This window comes from Muntiacus reevesi, chromosome 17 (assembly GCF_963930625.1).
Source record: "Muntiacus reevesi chromosome 17, mMunRee1.1, whole genome shotgun sequence".
Classification (NCBI taxonomy): domain Eukaryota; kingdom Metazoa; phylum Chordata; class Mammalia; order Artiodactyla; family Cervidae; genus Muntiacus; species Muntiacus reevesi.
This window is the reverse complement of record NC_089265.1, coordinates 6,201,181-6,217,369: the sequence shown is the minus strand read 5'-3', so window position 1 is coordinate 6,217,369 and position 16,189 is coordinate 6,201,181. Positions and strand designations below refer to the sequence as shown.

The 16,189-nt window shown below is 38.9% G+C and overlaps 1 protein-coding gene across 4 annotated transcripts in view; it reads right to left on the bottom strand.

The window, feature by feature from the left end:
* Nucleotides 1-3,514: 3,514 nt before the first annotated feature.
* Nucleotides 3,515-16,189, bottom strand: part of CEP44 (centrosomal protein 44) — a 34,478-nt gene continuing 21,803 nt past the window's right edge. For 3 of the 4 annotated variants that reach the window (XM_065907720.1, XM_065907725.1, XM_065907724.1), the window contains one exon: nt 3,515-5,408. In XM_065907720.1, coding sequence (XP_065763792.1) covers nt 5,186-5,408 — 223 coding nt within the window. In that variant the 3' untranslated portion in view covers nt 3,515-5,185. The remainder of the gene's footprint in view (nt 5,409-16,189) is intronic. The other variant, XM_065907721.1, reaches the window with a different exon arrangement.

Here is a 16,189-nt window from a genome sequence, read left to right as displayed (position 1 = left end):
AGTTAAATCTGATTGTGTACAGAAATGAGATATAAAGTGAATTTTCTGTCTTCTAGGATTTCTCCAGCAGGGATAAAAACTCAGCAGTGTGCCTTAGTTCAAGCTTCCACATTTAGTTATTGACCATCTAACCTCTTAGCACGTCTTAAACATGCTTTATACATACGTTTAAACAGACATTGAGTCTAACTACTACAGCGGAAACCGTTGCTTTATGTTATGTTGCATTTTATGTGTAAAGAACCCATCTTTTCTATCTTGAATGTATGTACTGTGAAAATACACATGTATATTCAGAAGGATAATGACATTTCAATAGGTTAACTTTGAAAATACATACTTGAAAGTCACAAGAATGTGGATGCCAAATACAGGGTCAATGGCTTTCCTTTTCTGCTTGCCTTGTGTCTCTAGATCTGGAGCGCTTCCAAATTGTCAGATTTGAAAGAAGTCAAACTTCGGAGATTCTGAGGTCAGACGGCAGGGTTTACGTGAGGGACATCCTCCAATATGAGTGTGCACCTCCCTTCCCCACCCTCCAGGGGGTAAGAGCTTCTTTGGAAAAAGAGAACATCCTGGGGAGGCATGCTCTTTAGCCAACAGTCCTGAGTGCTATGAGGTCACAATCATAACTTCATACAGAAATGCTGGAAGAAGTCAGTAAGGTTTGGCAATGTGCTGTGGGCATATGAGCTTGTTAGGGAAAACATGTAGTGACTGTGAAGAGTTGATGACAATTCTGGATCCTCTTCTTTGAAGCATCTGTTTTCATTTATATTCAGTTGTTCATCTGCTATTCATTCAGGAAGGATTTTTAGTAGCTTAGATATATATATATAAGCAGTTGAATCTATACGGAAAGCTAATAATATAGTCAATGAGAAAAGGTTAAGGCAGAGTTCACTGTATATGTGTGTGTATCTGTGTGCATATGTATAAATATACTTGGCAATTTTCCCTTTTAATTGTAACATGACTTTTATTTATACTAGAACTAATTATGAATAATAATGTTGTTAGTTTCTGAGGCAAGTGGCCATTCAGTTCTCTGATTCTCAACCTAAAGTTTTTTTGTTCTGAAGGTGAGCAGTTCTGTGCCCAGAGAAAATGTGGCTTTTTTATCCTGAAGCATTAGATAAACTCTCTTTTATCTAAGGCACTGTTTTCATGTGAAGGCAAATAAGATTATTGTATTAGGTAGAATTCAAAATTCATTTTTAAATAAAACTCTTGGACCACTTGAAGTTATACCCTCAGACTCTAGGGTTACACTTGTCATTCACTCATTCATTCTTAAACAGAATACCAAAGGCACGAAACATGGAAAGAAAATAATTGGTAAATCGAACTTCATTAAAATGAAAAACATGTGTTTGTTTTTAAAAAAAAAAAAAACACCGCTAAGAAAATAAAGAAAAGCCAAAAACAGGAAAAAAAAATTCATGCATATTCCAGGATATAGAAAGAACACTTACAATTTAATAACAAGAACACAACTCAAAAAGTGCCAAATTGTTTTCCAACTTGGTTGTACAAACCCCCACCCCCACCCTGCAGTGTATGAAAGTCAAGTTACTTATTAACTGTGTGATCTTTGGTCAGTCACCACACCTCGCTGACTCAGTGGTACAAGAACAATGCAAAAATAGTTGCCATGAAGCTCCCTCCAAGAAGTGAGGTCTTTCCCTCAAACTTTGGAAACTGGCGGGCCTTGTGACTTGCACAACAGAAAGCTCTAGAAATAAGGCTAAGCTAGTTCCCAGCCTGGGCCCCAGGAGGTCTTGAAGCTTCCACTCTGCAGTTTTTGGAACTCAAGGGGTTCCATGAACAAACCTGGGTTACCAGGTTAAAGAAGAGCCCTGATGTCTCAGCTAAGGCCTTTCTAGACCAGGAAGCTTCAAACTCACTTGTGATCACAAGTTCATGTCTCTGCCAGATCACCTAGACCAACTTAAGATCAAGAACTGGGCAGTGAAGCCCTCCCTGTCCAGTTCACCATCTACAGAATCACATTTGGAGTTGATAGTATAAGCCGATAATTTTGGAGGTGGTTTGTTAACCACATAATTGATAGAGATACCTCACAGTGAGATTGGCTAGGATAAGAATTTACCTAATAAAACTGTTGAGAGATTTTTTTAATTAACTTTTTTATTGGAGTATAGTTGATTTTATAATATTGTGTTAGTTTCTGCGGTACAGCAGAGTCAGTTATACATACACATATATCTCTTGTAGATTCTATTCCCATATAAGGAATAGAGTTGCAGAGTATTGGCTAGAATGCCCTGTGCTGTACAGTAGGTCCTTATTAGTCATTATTCTTGGGAGTTATATTTTTTTCTTTTTAATTGGAGTATTCTTGGGAAATTTAGATAAGATCATACATGTAATCCTCTCTGCCCAGTCAGCGTACTCAACTACCTTAGCCACAATAAGAGCTATTGCTATTATCATAATCTTTATCTTGTGGGGGAAGGAGCTTTTTCAAAAGTCTGGCACTTCATGTGACTAATGTTATAGCCTATGAAACTTCCCACTTTGAGAAAAAATGTCATTATGAGCTATGGTGTAGCCCTTCTATAACACTGGCTGAAAATTACTCTTCCTGACAAGGAAAGTGGAGGCACTTCAGAAGATGGCTGTTTAATGCAAATATGTTGTTGCTCAAGAGAGGAAGAAACTTTATGTTTCTTCTCCCTATTAATCTATCAGCTTATGCACTCACGCTAAGGAGCTCCAGTCGTGTCTGACTCTTTGTGACCCTAGGGACTGCAGCCCACCAGGCTCCTCTGTCCATGGGATTTCCCTGGGAGGGATATTCGAATGGGTTGCCATTTCCTTCTCCAGGGGATCTTCCTAACTCAGGGATAGAACCCTGGTCTCCTGCATTGCAGGCAGTCTCCAGCATTGCAGGTGTATTCTTTACTGACTGAGCCACCAAGGAAGCCACAATAGAGGTTGATCAAACACTAATTCTTTTTAAATCTTCCCTTTAATTTTTTTTGCATAATTTTCAAAATTTTTACAAAGTCTTTCTCAGAAGTGCATTAACTGTTATACTAACAAGTGTTAATGTAGTTCCTGTCTTTCCCCGAAAGGACTATAAAAACTGCAAGGCTTTTAGGATTTAAGGCATGGATAGAAATACTCAACCCAGGTGTTTCTAAATCACCTTCCACCATCTCAAACTATGCTGTACTTGAACAGGTCTGGCAAAATGTCTTAGAACGTCGTCTGTGTTTGTATCAAGTTATGTTAAATCCAGAATAAATGCATAAAATAAAGCAAAGCCTGCTGACATATTTATTTTCAGGACACTTCTGTCATATGAACTTTATAATCATATTTGAAAATCCAGCTGTAGAAAGGTATGTTACTAGATGAATGGCTATTGGTCATTTGCCAAACCACAAAATTGAACTGCATATAGTAAAGAAAAACTACAAACCAATGTTGGAGCAATTCATCCTTTCAAGTCAAATTCTTCAATTAATCACCTAATTGCTATCAATATCAATATAATAACCCTTCTAACACCTATTAAAAATAAAAATGACTACCACATTTTTCTGAAATCTTGCTAAAAGTGATTTCTGGCTTTTAAAAGCCTTGTCTAAAGTGTTTGTATAAATATAAATGTCCTCTGTGTCCAATGTAATCAATTTTCCATTTTCAGTAAATTCCAGAGAACTCTGCCCTCTATAAGAAGTGTTGGCTGGATATCCTTGTGGACTGGTTTTACTAGCAAAAGTGTTCATTACAGAGGAATGTCTCCATGTGGGATAGACTTCAATTCCAGGAAGGCGACAGGTTCAAGTGTAAGTATTATTTCTCCCCAATTAGGAACAAAATTGTGTTTATTACCCCCAAAATACATTGCTTGAGCCGGAATTTATGGATCTGCATAACTGGAGTAATTTTCTTTTTAGGCTGAGACCCTTTCTCATGGTAGCCCTATGCTTTGAGCAAACATCTGAACCAGAACTCTAAGTGGTTGTGGTTAATGCATACATCGCCGGAGATCTTTGGCAGTTCAAACGTGCAGCACATAAAATCTCTGCCACTTTGAGACCCAAGACCACTTGGGAAGATATTCTCTGTTTTAAATATAGTCATAAAAATGAAAGTGAATTTTATTTGATGAGAATGATGTGAAAAAAATTATACATTAGGCATTTGAGGAGTCAATAAATGGGCTGAATGGAGCCAAGGCCTATTACATGTGGTCTGAGGAAATGTGTTTACAAGATGTGAGTGATGCAATTAATAGGATGGATCTAGCGCTGCCAATGCTGTGGGCTCTCAGGCTAAGCAAATGGTATCCCCATTATATTCCCCTTCTTTCCTTGCCACTGCTTTCTCCTACTCCACTGAATTGAGTGCCATGGTGCAGCTTAGACTATATTATCAACCCAGGAGGAGCAATCTTAGATACAAGGACTCAATCTGTTTTCTCCCTGTTGCCCTAGCTTCTGTGAACACTACCATCCCTACATGTGTGCTCAGTGGCTCAGTCTTGTCTGACTCTTTGTGACCCCACGGACTGTAGCCACCAGGCTCCTCTGTCCCTGGGATTTCCCAGGCAAGAATACTGGAGTGGGTTGCCATTTCCTCCTCCAGGGGATCTTCTCAACCCAGGGGTTGAACCTCCGTCTCCTGCATTGGCAGGCGGGTTCTTTACCACTGAGCCACCTGGGAATCCTTACCAACCCTACAGAACTATCCTATTTGCCCTGCCCAGCTTTTTCCTAGTTTTCACTGTTGAACTACATTTTAATTCCTACCTCTTCAGCCCATGTTTGTCCCTTTCACTACTCTGATTACACAGTCCTTTACATTTGTGTGGACCTAATTGAGGATGGGAAGAAAGTAAGGATGGGTGCTTTGTCATATCTGAATATTTTTCTAGTAATCTTGCCCTAATTTTGTATTTTTGTATGGTAAAGTCAATGAAAATACTTGAGTGAATGAAGCACGTTTTCTATTCGAAGAAAGCATGTATTTCCCTGCCCGTGGGCCCTCCACTCCATTTACCACGACAGAGGAATAGGTAAGTTATAAACCCACATGAGGAATATGGGTGAGGGGCCATCAGCAGGGGTTTTCACGAGCTGGTGGAAAATGGAAATCAGATGGACAAGGGTGATGCTGCAGGAAGGAAAAGCGGAGGGTGAAGGTCCACCTACTGAGAGACTTGCTGCTGAAGAAGGGGCTCTGGGTTTAGCGGAGGAGCTCGCCTAAAACATCCGAGTGCAGCAAGGGAAGGGAGACATGGGGTCCCAGAAATGAAGAGGCAACCCGGGAGAGGGACCCGGGAAAGTCCAGGACGAGTTGGCTGGAGGAGGCCTAGAACGCAGCCGGCCAGGGTGGGAACAAAAGGATGGGACACTCCAAGTGGGAAGGTTCTAGGAAACAGAAAACACAACACAAGAGATTAAAATAGTGTATAAACAGATTAGCAGGATGGGTACATAGCAGTCAGAGTGCTAGTTCTTCCTATTCCATAATAGGTGGTCTAGAGATAAGGTCAAAAGTAGACCAAATGAGCAAAAACTAACCAGATTATTTACAAATACAGTTAAAACACCAGAGAAAGACTTAAAATGGTCAAGATTTTTTCCTCTGGGGAGTGGGGCTTGGGTGAAGAGCTGTAGGGATAAGAAGCCTCAGCAATTGTCTTAATCTAATAAAAAAAATAGTAAACACAATGATATCATAACATAATAGTATAATAATATAGGTATTGATACTAATTAGTAGAGGTCTACAAAGTGAATAAATTCAACTATGGCAAGTGTATACTTAAAAACTCCTGTAGAAGATATAACTTTTGTAGACATAAAGTCATAAATAGACACCAATTACCTTAATCATTGCATATCTTAAAAACTTATCCCAAGGAAATAATATATACCATCAAAAATTTACATGTAGGAAGACTTATCATGGGCACTTTTTCTATTTAGGAACTTTATAAGTCAGTAAAATGTGCAATAAAGAAATTATTTAAAAGATTATGGGATCATGCCCAGCACACTGAAGAAGGCCAAATGACTGTTAAACTTCTAGGACAGAATAGTGTGAAAAATCCCTATTTTGCATTCAGAAACATAATGACATGGAAAATGATCACTAGTCCCATGAAAAAATTAAAATTATATCTGAAATATAATCTCCATTTTTAATAAAAAATGAAGTCACATGAATGTGCACAAGTCACACAAGTCACATGAATGTGCACACAGAACTATAAAAAAAGATAACACCAAAATACTAACAAAGTTTAAGGTGCTCTTTGTACTTTTAAAAATTTTCAAAATGAGAATAAAATGAACATGTGGTACTTTGAAAATGTTAAAAACAGAGAGTGCTATATAGTAAAACCATAAAAGATTGTATTTCTTACATAGTCATTTTAATAAGAAGCATGAAAGTTGAAACTATAATAAGTATTCTTATCTAAAAAATTTGAGTTTGCATATTCTTTTTGACCTTAGGGTAGAGGATGTTATTTGTAACTCATCCAAACTCATCTTTTAAAATTTAACAAGACAGTTCAGTAGTCTATTTTTACTATAAATCTATCTTGAGCAAGAATGTTGATAACCTGAAGGTTAACATATATTCATTAGCATTTTTTTTACTAAGTCAGAGAACAACATAATCCAAACAGTCTTATCCTTTCTCTAAACCTAAAAAAAAAAAAAAAAAAAAAAAGGCAAACGAAAAGTCATGGACTACCTTTTGAACTTTTCCCTTCAGTTTCTCATAACAGCCTTCATTTTCCCATGAGTACAGTACATTCTTAAAGCTATAAAGTGTGAGAACATTATCCTGGAAGCAAAATGTTATTGTTAAACTACCAGATATATTTTAACACTGACTACTTTATAACTTTGAAGATACACTGAAAACAATTTAAAAACACATATCTCCTTTAACTTTAGCTTTTACAACTTAAAATCAACTAAAACTGGACTAAGAGGGGAAGAGGTAGCAACTTATCTGAACATTCTTATGACCAGCTCTTTTTAAAATGTAATTTTTTGTGTGTTTGAGCAAAGTGCTTTCCTGTGTATTTTCCTACTCCTCCTGATTCACTTTCCTGATAAAATGGGAAAGTATAGTTGTCACAGGGTTTCCCCAGTGACTCAGTGGTAAAGAATCTGCCTGAAATCGAGGACACAGATTCAATCCCTGGATCGGGAAGATTCCCCTGGAGAAGAAAATGGCAACCCACTCCAGTATTCTTGCCTGGGAAATCCCATGGACAGAGGAGCCAGGCAGGTTACAGTTCATGGGGTTGCAAAAGAGACATGACTTAGTGACTAAACAACGTTTATTTGTAATAATTCTTTACATCCTAATCTTAAACATTAAAGGCTCACTGTAAATTTTTCTAGATAAACTTCAGATTTTAGAAGCCATTTTAATTTTCTGTTATTGTTGTTAAATGATGGTTTGGACCTGAAAAGTTAAGAACAATTGATACCTTCTATGTTGAAGCTAATTTGCTTGAGTTGTATACTAATATCTTTTACATGTGTCTAAGTATCAGGGTTCAGAAATCATATGTATCAAATAGTTCTTGTCATGAGAAAATAATTGAAGAAATAAGGTTGATTTTTCCCAAAAGTTACACATAATTTTCTGGGTACATCATTATACCCATAAGGTCTCTTAATAATAGCAGTGTACTGTTTCATGGCAGTGAAAATCCACTAGGAGACCTGTCTTTGCAAGAAGCGTCCTTCAGCATCTTAAATGCTGTGACCACATACCTTCCTCTGTGGGTTCCACATGGCAGCGTTTCACTCAGGCACAAGCAAGTATATCAACTCCAGAGCTACACCCTCACATCACACTGTACATAGTTAAGGGTCTTTTCTGGTAGTTATGGAGGCAAGGGAAGGAAACTCGTCTTCCCTAGAAGACCAAGTTCCTTGCCTACAGTTGGGTGGGCTGCTCATCTGTCAATCAGCATCTGGGAATCAGTAGAACGAATTATAAGGCAAGTGGGCTTATACCTGAAGTCATTTTGCTTGAGGCTTATAGTTGTCTTAGGGCTTCCCTGGTGGTTCTGTGGTAAAGAATACCTTGTTAATGCAGGAGACACAAGAGATGCAGGTCAGGAATATCCCCTAGAGAAGGCAATGGCAACCCACTCCAGTATTCTTGCTTGGAAGACCCCATGGATAGAGGAGCCTAGCGAGTTAGTCCATAGGGTCGCAAAAGTCAAACATGACTTTGTGAGTAAACAACAGCAACACGGCTCAGAAAGGGAAAGGATTGTTACCCACCAGGAAATTTGGGTAACTCCCCCAAAGAAAGCTAAGCATGAGAGCAGGCAGCTAATGTGTCTAAGATCCCCATCATAGTAGATTAAGTAGATTATTCCACATTAATAATTATACTTCTTCACTTTTCAGAGAAAACAAACAAAATGAAAAGACAAAAAACAACAACAAAACCCCCAACCAATTCTATGATCTTTAATTTCAAAATCAAAATGAACAATGTCATCTGTTTTTGACTTGAAGATAGGCCCCAGTTGATGAATTCATGCACAGAGGTTGCCTTTTGATATCACTGGGAGAACAGAGGAAACAGGACCAGTCCGAGGACATAGCAGAGACTATCTTTAAGCAGTTCTAAGAAAAAGGGCTGTAGTTGAGTCTTTTAGGAGAACTTTGTAACACTACTGCCAGAAAACTGATTGCTATTATGAAGCAACTAAATCATTGTTTGAGGTGGACATTATACTAAATTGATATCAACCAGTATAAAGGAGCCCAGCCAACAAATCCAATTATTTATCTGAAATTATGTGTTGGATGTTATTTATCCTGTTGGACCCATTTGGAGATAGGACTCTTTAAAGTGACTCCATGGGACCGCTGTCAGTGCTCTTGGGTGATTATCACCCATCCAAGGCAGAAACACCCTTTCTTCCTTATCCAGTCAGTATTTCTCTTTTCTGTCCCTTCATCTCCAATGCTCTTTACCTTCAGCCTCATTTCTCTCCTGGGCCCTATAAGCATTCTCTAACTAGTCCCCCAGCCTCCAGCTTTGTCCTCTTGTTGTTCCCCCTCCACCACCACCAGGGCCATCTTCCTAAAACAATATTCTAGTCCTCATGGCTTCCCATTGTTTCACAAGGTAAAGCTCCTTAGGATAATATACAAGATTCTACCTCTTCAGCCTCAGTTGTCACCAGTGGTGACTATTTTCATTGGCAATTTGATGAAATGCTATTATAAATACTATGAATATCCTTATAAATTCTGTCAATACTTACGAGGGAATTTATCTAAGGCATATGCTGTGGTGTGGCATTGCTACTTCTTAGGACATGCACATCTTACAAGCTTTTCGCCAAACTATCTGCAAAGTCATTGTACTGACTACACTCCAATCAGTTATTTGACTTTGTTGACCACAACCTTAATAAAACTTAGTAATTTTGCACAATTGACTGTAAAATTGCACAATTTTGCACATTGACTGTATCTTTTTAAAATTGTATATTGCTCATTCAGGATGTCTTTTCTTGGTAACTCATCTTTTGTATTTTATTGGGATATTTTTTTAGGGATGTTCTTTTTACATGCTGAATACTAACTTGTTGGTTATTCCTACTGAAAAAAATTCTGCTTTGTCATCTCACATCTTCTTTTGATAGACTGAAATATTTTTAAGTGATTCTCAAATTTTTATTTCAGTGGTAAAATCACATGGTAATAAGTCACATAGGAATAAAATTGACAAGTGGAGAGGAAGGCATCAGCTGGAAGTCATGGGGGACGAGTGCTCAGAGTTCTTGGGGCTCCGCTCAGGGTTTCTGTGCTTCCTACCTAAGTCCTCCAGGAACTTCTGGAACCTCCACGGGTTCCACAGTGCCTAGTTTGAGAACCAGTACCCTAGGGCAAACTTCTCCTCACAGGAGAAGAAACCAAGCTCAGAGATTGAGCTAGTTGCCCCAAGAACCCTGGTGGTGGCTTCCTCCACCACGGCTATCAGGAAGGAAATGATGGGGAAATATGCCTGCATAGTGGCCTTGGTCTCAGAGGATGGCCCTCCTTCTCCAGCATGGTCACTCCTGTAGTTTGGCTCCCAGGTGTGTGCAAACTGAGGGCTTCAGCCAGTGCTGCTCCAGAGTGACCTTGCACCCATGGCATCTATGTGGCCAGCTCACCTCTGCAATCTCAGCCAGCTCCACTGTGGACATTTTACGTGACATCAAAGAAGAAATGTGAGTGCTGGAACCACTGTCTTCGCACACTATGTTGGGAAAGATCAGGACTCACAGAGTGGGTGAGGTGGAGAAGGAGAAAGTAGAAAATACAGATGTGCAATGATCTGGCCATTCTCCATGACCCGCAGTTAGGTCTCTTGCCATTGAGATGGAAGGGGGTGCTCCAGGTTGCAGGTGCATGTCCAGTTGGTACGAAGCAGCTGAACAAGCCCTCTGGAGATGGAGTCTGGGCTTGACAGTCAAGTCAGAGCCACCAGCACTAACTCATGCTTCTTTGAACTCATCCTGTGCTTTGTCCATATGAACATCTATATATCTTGAGAGGCACAAAGGGTGTTGGTTTCGGAGCTGTTAAAGCCGTTTAACCTTGACAGCATTTCCAGAGACAGGTCCAGACAGTTGCCCCTCAGCACACATACCTGGGCTTCGTGGGCAGACACCCTGTGGGATGGCAGGGTGGAGATGGGATGGCGGGGCAGTCATGAGCCCCAGCCACCTCTCCTGCACGCACACTATGGCTGCCCACACTGGCCCGAGTCCCAGTGCCCGATTCTCGTTCCCTTCCAGATTGGAATGCCTGCTGAGCTGTTTCCTCCTTCTCAGTGAGATTTCTGGGCTCTGCCATGTCTATGGTTCCCTTTACCCATCACATCGTTTCCTGTTTTGGCTAGTTTAAGCCAAGCCATTTGTGCAAGAGGTGTAGGATGCTGGGGGTGCTCAGCAAATACCTTCCAGCCGACACATTTGCAGGGAGGGCTACCTTCAGGATGAACCACCAACCCTCTAGAAGCCACCATCTTTCTAGTCAGTAATTCAACTCCCATATGTCAAGTTTATATTTTCTTTTATGACCTGTGCAACTTGAGTTAAGAACTATTTCCACAAAGATAATCTTTTCCAGTGCTTCCCTAACGTTCATATGCATATTTTTAAATGTAGATTTAGTTCACACGTGATGCTGGTGCTGCTGCTCATAGACCTCACTTTCATTTCTATTTCCATATTTATGTCTTTAATCTACCTTTAAATGATTGAATGGTATAAAATGAGGCTCTAATTTAATCTCCCCCACCCCTTGACAGCCAGGCCTTCCTAAAACTATTCACTGAATGTGTAACACATGCTCAGTCATGTATGACTCTGCAACCTCATGGACTGTAGCTCTGTGCATGGGATTCTCCAGGCAAGAATACTGGAGTGGGTTGCCATTTCCTTCTCCAGAGGATCTTCCTAACCAAGAGATCGAACCCGTCTCCTGCATCAGCAGGCAGATTATTTACCACTGAGCCACCAGGGAAGCCTGTATTCACTGAATAGTCCATCTTTTGCCCATTAGTCAGTAATGCAGTTTGTCATAATCTTTATTCTATGTAGAGTCTGGTAGGAAGCTCTGTACTCTGCTCATTGCAATAGCCTATTTTTCTGCCCTGCAATACCATAACTGCTTAGCAATCATAGTTACTGTTATAATTACAATAGTTTTGTAATAATTTCAAATACCTTATAGGAAACCTTATTAAAAAATAAATAAATGTTTAAAGCCAAAATAATGACAATGTTTTGTGGAATTAAAACATGTAGAAGTAAAATGCAAAACAAAAAAGGTTTGAGGGGCGAATGGACATGTAGTTATAATGTTCATATACTATACTTGAAGTGGTATAATATTACCTGAAGGTAGCCTGTGGTAAGTTAAAGATGTATACTGCAAACCTGTAGCAACTACACACATTATAAATATAAAATATAATTAATAAGTCAAGAGATAAAATAGAAATATTAAAAAATACTCAACTAATGCAAAATAATGCAAAAAAGAGATTAAGAAAAGAACTAAGAACAAATGGGAAAAAAGAAAACAAATAAGGTGGTAGATTTAAACCTAACCATGTCCATAATCAAGTTAAATGTAAACGATCTAAACACTCCAGAGATTTACAGATTGCATGAAACAGCAAGGACAACATATATATTCTTTTCAGGAAACCCACTTCAAATACAGATGCAGATACATTAAAAGTAAAAAGATGGGGAGTGATACCATAATAATACTTTCTAAAATAAAGTTGGAGTGTATATATTAAATCAGACAAAGTAGATTTCCAGATGAGAGAATACTACTCAAGATAAAGAGGGTCATTTCATAGTGATAAAAGAATAAATTTATCATGAGGAAATAACAATCCAAAGTGTTTATGAATCTATGTAACAACAGATTCAAAATACAGGACAGAACTGAAAGAAATGAGAATTTTTTGCAGCCTTCAACTACAGTTATAATTGGAGATTTCAACATTTCTGTTTCAACAACTAATAAACTGATCAACTGGATGTCATTAAAATTTAAAACTTCTGCTCTTTAAAAGTACCTAGTTAAGGGAAATGAATTTGAGAAGTCAGAGAGTAGGAGAAAAATCTTTGCAAAACAGGTATTCAACAAGGGACTCTTACAACTCAGTAGGAAGGCAAACCACCCAATATAAAAAAATAAGGAAAAGAATTGAAGAAACTTTCACCAAAGAATATACACAGATAGCAAATAAAGACATGATACTCAACATCTCACAGAAATGCACACTAAAACCACCATGAGAGGGACTTCGCTGGTGGCTTAGTGCTAGAGAATCTGCCTGCCAATTCAAGAGACAAGTTCAATCCCTGATCTGGGAAGATCCCACATGCCACGGAGCAACCAAGCCCATGCGCCTCAGCTATTGAGCCTGTGCTCTAGAGCCTGGGAGCTGCAGCTACTAAGCTCACTTGCCCTATAGCCCATGCTCTGCAACAAGATAAACCACCACAATGAGAAGCCTGCGCACTGCAACTAGAGAATAGCTCCCACTCACCACAACTAGAGAAAAGCCGGAACGGCAATGAAAGTCCAATACAGCCAAAACCAAATAAATAAATAAAATTGTTAAAAAAAAAACACCATGAGGTACCACACTGTCACCTCCTGTTTACTAATCACTGGTGAGGAAGAGAACCCTACCTTAGGGTGATGGAGATGCCTGATCTCAGGACAGGTGAGATCTCTTAACAGTTTCTAAGTTAAGTGTGCTCACCACCTGTGGGAGAAGAATGCTGCGGGCCAAGTGGGGCCATGTGAGGGCTGTACTTCGAAAGTGACCAGCCGGGGTCAAACACCCACCAAGAGACTGACAAAACCAAGTGTTGGTGAGGATGTAGAGCAAGTGGAACTCTCAGACTGCTGGTGGGAAAAGTAACAGGGCACAGCCACTTTGGAAAACAGTGTAGCAGTTTCTCATAGAAGCTAAACATAACCTATCACATGACCCAGCCATTCCATTGCTAGGTATTTACCCAAGAGAAGCAAAAGTGTATTTTTAAATAGACTTGCATCCTAATGTCCACAGCAGCTTTCTTCATAACATTCCCAAACCAGAAATAACCCAATGTCCATCAACTGATAAGTCATCTAGAAACTGTGGTATTTCCACACAATGAAATATGGCTCAATGATATACGGGAAAGAACTAATACAACATGAGTGAACCTCAAAAGGAAAATACTGTATGATTACATTTATGTGAAATTTTAGAAATGGCAACATTAAAATGACTGAATGCAAACCAGTGGTTGTTAAGAAAAGGGTGGAGGTGGAGGACTGGGTACAGAGGGGCATGTTCTAGATCTTGATCAGGGAGGTAATTATATGAACGTAAAAACTCACTGAATTCTGTTAACTGGTAATTAATTTAAAACATTTGTATGTAATTAAAATTTTTTAACTTATTTTTGGCTGTGCTGGGTCTTCTTTGCTGTGCACAGGCTTTCTCTAGTTTCAATGCATGGGCTTTTCATTGTGGCAGCTTCTCTTATTGCAGAGCATGGACTCCAGAGAATGAACTTCAGTGGTTGTGGTGCTCTGACTTAGCTGCCCTGAACTTCTGGACCAGGAATGGAACTCTTGTCCCCTGCATTGGCAGCCGGATTCTCAACCACTGGACCACCAAGCAAGTTTTATTATATGTAAATTATTCCACAATCAGGCTGATGAGAAAACAAGAAGGAAAAACCCTCAAGGCCTTAGGGTCCTACTGTCAACAAACTACCCCAAGTCAGCTGCAAGCCCTCTGGATTTTTGCTTCCTCTTCTTTAGGTCCTTAAGAATTTCTTTCGATTTCTTGTGATAAATATTTAGTGCATTTCCTCCAGAATGTCTGATGGTTTCTTGCAGGAGTTTAAAAAAAATTATATATCTTGTCTGTCATATTGTGGCAAGCAGAAATCTTTTTTTTTTTTTTTTTTTTTTAGTAAAAATTCTCTGGCTTCTAGTGCTTTAAATTAGACCTAGATAGTTTTGTGCAAGCTTTTAAAAATATGGTAGTTTCTAAAAATTGCTCACCTTTTTTATTGGGAGAAACTTACTGCAATAAGGCTCAGAAATATTAATGCTTTAAGTATGGGAAATTATGTTAAAAATTATCAACTTATAAATTCATGCTACATATTATTTTCCACACTTAAATACATTACCAGATAGAACAATATGACATAACATCTAAATAACTGATGTTAAATTGAAATTAAGATGTCAGATTCAGAAATCAGTAATTATGATACCCTCCTTTATCTTAATACCCATCCATAATATATAATTCAAATAATTTATGCATTTGGGAAACTTATTGAATAAATGCTTTTGGGGGGGGCTATACTGGTCTTTGTTGCTGCCATGGGCTTTTCTCTAGTTGTGGTAAGCAGGGGCTACTCTCTAGTTGTGGCGTGACAGCTTCTCACTGTAGTGGCTTACTGCAGAGGAGAGGCTCTAGGGGCTCAGACTTCAGTAGTTAAGGCATGTGATTTCAGTAGCTGTGGCTGCCAGGCTCCAGAGCGCAGGCTCAGCAGCTGTAGTGTACAGGCTTTAGTAGCTCCACAGCATGTGGAATCTTCCCAGATCAGGGATCGAAGCCATGTCTCCTGCAATGGCAGGTGGATTCTTAACCAGAGCCATCAGGGAAATCTAAGTGCTCTATTCTTAATTTTAAAATGTTGAGTTGAATATTTCATATTAAAAATTTTTTTAATCAAATAATTTTTGTACATACTGTACAGTCCCCATTCCTACAAGTATTAGATATAAAAACCATAATCAAATGAGTATGGATTTTGAAAGATCCCCTCCCACCCCAATAAATCTGCATGTTCTCTGTGTCACTACTGCTGTCTTTTATCACTCTTTGAGTGAGTAGGGTAAGAAACCTGACATTTACACTAGATGAACTTGGGAATTGTTAAAAAGTAAAAATTAAACCTATAATGTTATTGGATCTCAAAAAGTGTTGTAGTTTGTAAAATTGACAAGGTTCATTTACACTTTAATGCCTCCCCAAGTGCCTGTCAACGATGTAAAGTTGTAGGAATGAGTAGCATGAAATGCAGCCTCCAAAGTCTTGAAGTTTTATTTTTCAGGGAATATATTACATGTTAAAACATGACATTACAAAGTGTTAGAGTGAGACAAACAAATGTAGAGCCATTTTTTCCAACTTAACAGTCCTGAGTTATGCCTACAATTTTCATAGAATTGTCATTACTTCTTATTTCACCTTATGAGTTCTCAGTGTTTCTATTTGATCTCTATCTAGATGTATTCAGAGCACAGTATAGGTAGGGCCACACCAGCTGCTGACGCCTTTGTGGGCAGTATAGTAAATACCTTTCATCCCACTTAGGGGAGAATTAAGGGGATGGAGTTCGTGAAAATTCTAGTTAACTGCGGGTTTAATTATGTAGTTCCAAATAATCTCACCAGGAGTCCCCTTCCTTACTTTCTTAAGAACTTCAAATGGCTGGTTTATGGTTTCAAGCTACTCACCAAATTACCTAAGAGGAAAAAGCTTTCTACTATTCCCAGGAGAGTTAGAAGAAGAATAAATAATTGCTATCTCTTCAATAACTTCAATG